At 43.5% G+C, this 3,878-nt stretch overlaps 1 protein-coding gene across 2 annotated transcripts; it reads left to right on the top strand.

Annotated features, from left to right (window-relative positions):
• The first annotated feature begins 214 nt into the window (after positions 1–214).
• Positions 215–1,979, top strand: LOC119334350 (OVARIAN TUMOR DOMAIN-containing deubiquitinating enzyme 1-like). 2 transcript variants are annotated; one of them, XM_037606935.1, is made up of 8 exons: positions 215–379; positions 482–541; positions 633–716; positions 812–928; positions 1,024–1,079; positions 1,149–1,204; positions 1,288–1,394; positions 1,637–1,979. In XM_037606935.1, the coding sequence occupies exons 1-7, from the start codon at positions 332–334 to the stop codon at positions 1,302–1,304; spliced, it is 438 nt and encodes a 145-aa protein (XP_037462832.1). In that variant the 5' UTR covers positions 215–331; the 3' UTR covers positions 1,305–1,394; positions 1,637–1,979. The 2 variants fall into 2 exon arrangements, with proteins under 2 accessions (XP_037462832.1, XP_037462831.1); XM_037606934.1 differs by lacking the exon at positions 1,637–1,979 and having other exon boundaries at positions 1,149–1,384.
• The last annotated feature ends 1,899 nt before the right edge of the window (positions 1,980–3,878 follow it).

The following is a 3,878-nucleotide window of genomic DNA, read 5'->3' as shown; positions in this document are numbered from 1 at the left end:
TTTATTTCGTTCTAGTGGATCAGTAGTGGAGCCCAGTTGGGGTCGATTGGGGACCGTGTCGCATTTGGGGTTCTTCTTTTATTTTGGTTCTGTAGTCGGACCTTGATTGTATCTGATTGATGTAATGCTTTATTCATGTAATTGTGTGAAGTGGCGATTGTAAGCCAACTATGTATCTTTTTCCCTTATGTATTACATGGGTTGTGTGAAGATTACCTCACTTGCGACATTGCTTTCAATGCGGTTATGCCTCTAAGTCGTGCTTCGACATGTGGGAGATATAGCCGCATCGAGGGCGTTACACTTAACCTCTCTGCACCTTCAGTTTTCTATGGTTTTGCAGGCATCACAAAATGGCTGCAAAAAAATTCTTCAAAAGGTTAACTTTAATAGGATATTCTCTGATTTTATCATTGAGGCTAGAGATTTCAATTTGGGAAATAACATTGGTTTTACTAATTGAAATCTTGTTTCGGTGCAGGAACCTTTATCATCTCTACCGCATGAGTTTGAAAATGAAATTATGAAAGATAAGGCAAAAGTAATATGACTTGTGAGCTGTTATATTTCTACTTGACTAGTGTCCTCACTTGTTTGTTATATATTCTCATCTATTGTGTGCGATTCTGCAGAAGCTTTCGGCTAATTACTCTGAATATCGGAAAGTACCTGGAGACGGGAGTTGCTTTTACAAATCATTCATATACTCATACCTGGTACACTAGTATCTTGTTGCTAAATTTCTTCCAGTTCTGCACCTTAAAGTTCTTGGTGCTTGGTGATGCTTACATTTTGTCCTTTGGGTCTATAGGTGCAGCTTGTGAAAGTATCTCACGAGGAGGAGCTACGTTTACTTGGTGCACTTGAACCTATGTGGGAGAAATTCCAAAGGCTTCATTTGCCTGGTTCATATTCAGATCTTCATGATGTAAGGCTTCCTGCATTGTTTCATCCACCAATTTTTTAGTTTTGAACCGCCAAGTGCACTTAAGTTATATATTAATTATATTGTAATTCGTCCAGGCTTTTGTGGGCTTCATACTGGAATGTATGGAACAAAAACAAAAACTGTCAGTAAGGTGAGTTTGCATTAACATTGTCGCAACAATAAACTGTGTTGCGTACTTATGTTATAAATTTTGTTGCAGTGGCTATCAAGAGTGGCTTTTCCAGGAGAGTCAAAATGAGCAGAAGTTTGCGAACAGTGAGAATATACAACAATTTTCTTAGTTATCTTGCCAACTTACTCTAATTTTCTGACTCCAACTATTTTTGTTTTGTGTTTAGTACTTTTGTATCTTTGACTTGTGACAGCTATTGAGATATGCACTAAGGTTGAAACTTTTAAGTCATACATAACCGAACTTGGTCAAGGAATGCCTGATGCAATAGGGGTGAGTATTTCCTTAGATGGTGCAGTAATCTTCTATGCATAATTGAGTGTCATATGTAGGAGTACATTAGAAGCAAATGGTATTGCCTTTCTTGTCTGCTAGTTATGATCTGTCCGTGTGATGGAACTGCATAGTAGGAGCAAAATTTCATCATAATACTTGTACCAGCAACTGGAATTTTATGTAAAAGAAATGATGTGAAATCCTCACTGTCAGATGCCTTACGTGTTTTTGAACTGCAGTACTGCCTGGAGGAGGTTCTCCCAGTGAAGAAAGATGCACAACAAGTGAATCTTACTGCGCTCACCAATGTCCTACAGGTGCCACTCCGAGTTGTTAACATTGACGTTTCACCGATTGAGGAGCCTAACATCCACATCATCTACGAGTCACCAGATTCCTCGGTTCCTACTGTGACACTACTGTATAGACCAGGGCATTATGATATCATCTACTAGAAGCCATAGCTGTAGACTGTAGTAACAGATATCATATGACATGTCACGGGAGAGTTGCTGGCCGCGTTGCGATATACTGTACTCTTGTTGTGTACATCAGCTGCACATATGCACTATTACTGTTTTCCTTCCATATATATGTGGGGTGAAGAACTACAGGAAATTGCATTGTGACCTCTTTCCAAAATGCCACTGTATTTTGGCTATTCTCTAAAAATATCACTAGAATATGACCTCTTTCCAAAATGCCACTCAGTTCTCTAATATTCCCAAAAAGCAGTTCCATTTGTTCTCAGCACATTGTGCTAGTCAACTCTGGACATGGATCCACGATCCATGGGTTGTTTGAGCCAATTATGTTAGTCTGATCTTGCAGGAAACTAATTATGTCAGTCTGATGCCGTTATGATGTTGTGATAATTCTGCTTTGTATGCTATTTAATCGTTGTTGAAATTTATGTAGTAAATTTAGGCAAATTGCTGCCAAAACTTCTGCTGGAAACAAGTACTACTTCATTTTTCTTCTTATGGTGGGGGTGAAGAGGTGAACAAGTGATGGCAAAGCGTATGTTCGGTTGATGACCAAAACGAATGCTATTGTTTTTTTCTCATGACCCAAACATTAGTCTTGCTTGGGTTGGCCATGCCTATGCTCTTTATACAGCGTCAGTTAAGTTTGCTTGCCAATATTGATCAAAACATGGGCAACTAAACACATGGCATCAAATCGAGTTATGTTTCATTGTGTGAAAGGTTAAGGAAAAAAATATTTCTTAGACCCCGTTAGCTTCGGTCTGTCAATAGAGATCTGAGATCGGGAAGGAGAAAAAAAAGCAACAAACAGTAAACACGGCGATAATCTATTACTTGTGCATATATATTAATAATTCACCCTAAAAAAAGACTAACCATCCTGATGGATGACACGTGACATTCACAAATCATAAAGCATCCCCCACCCCTCACTTAAAATCAGGAGGAAGAGAGATTAGATGCTTTATGATTTGTGAATGCTACGTGTCATCTATTAGGACGAGTCTCACCTGCTAACCGTGAGACCTGGTCTCATATAATTTTTTTTCATTCAACATACAAAAGAACCATTCAACATATCTCAACAAAAAAAGAAGCTTATCACTGAACATATCCTCGTCCCACGCGGTGCTCCGCCTCTCCCTGAGCCTCTTCAGATACCCAGCCATAAACCTCCAAATGAACTCATCATGCCCGCGACAGAAGGCGGACAGCTCCTTGATGCCACGGCGTGCCAGGGCGTTGGCTTCAACATGCCGGGACAGAGCGGCCAGAGCCCTGATGTAGATCGCGTAGGCATGCGGATTCATGGGAAAGGTCGCGAGGAGCGCCTCCCCGACGGCCCGGACGCGCTCGACCCCCCCGCCGTTGTTGATCTCGAACCCCAGGTAAGTACTCCAGCCTGACTTGGACCTGGGGAAGCCGCCTCCCTGGGCCTGTGCCCACCGCGCCCACCGCTGGAGCGCGCGCCGCTGGCTGTCGACGTCGCCGAACTCGCGCTCCCTCCAGAACCAATCCCACATGTATGTCTCTCCATCGGGAAGTGCGGCGAGAAGTCGCTCGTAGACCGCGCGGGCGGCCTCGATTCCGCCGCCCTCCTCCAGCTCGAACTTGACGAAGCGGAGCCACAGCTCGCCGTTCCCCGGGTCCGCCGCCGTGCCAGACTCGAATTCCGCTCGCTTCGCCTCAGCGGACATCGCTGTGATCGCTTGGTCTGCCATCGATGCGTCTCGTCTGGTCGATCGGTTGTCGACCCTTGTTTGTGCGATTTTTCTGTATGGCACGTTGTTGCTATTTATATGTTGATGATGAAGGTTTCCAGCGGTAGGCGGCGTCCAGTTTCCCGTTCCAAATCAGATCGGGTTCGGGGGGCTACGTGCGACTCGGATTTGATTTCCAGGGTACTTTGTCGGGTCGGATCCTGTGTACGTATTTTAGAACGGAGGGAGTATATCACACCATATACAAGGTTTGGACTTGTTTGCTAAAAAAT

Source organism: Triticum dicoccoides, chromosome 7A (genome assembly GCF_002162155.2).
Source record: "Triticum dicoccoides isolate Atlit2015 ecotype Zavitan chromosome 7A, WEW_v2.0, whole genome shotgun sequence".
Taxonomy (NCBI): domain Eukaryota; kingdom Viridiplantae; phylum Streptophyta; class Magnoliopsida; order Poales; family Poaceae; genus Triticum; species Triticum dicoccoides.
Note: the sequence above shows the minus strand (reverse complement) of the source record. Positions and strands in the feature narration are given on the sequence as shown.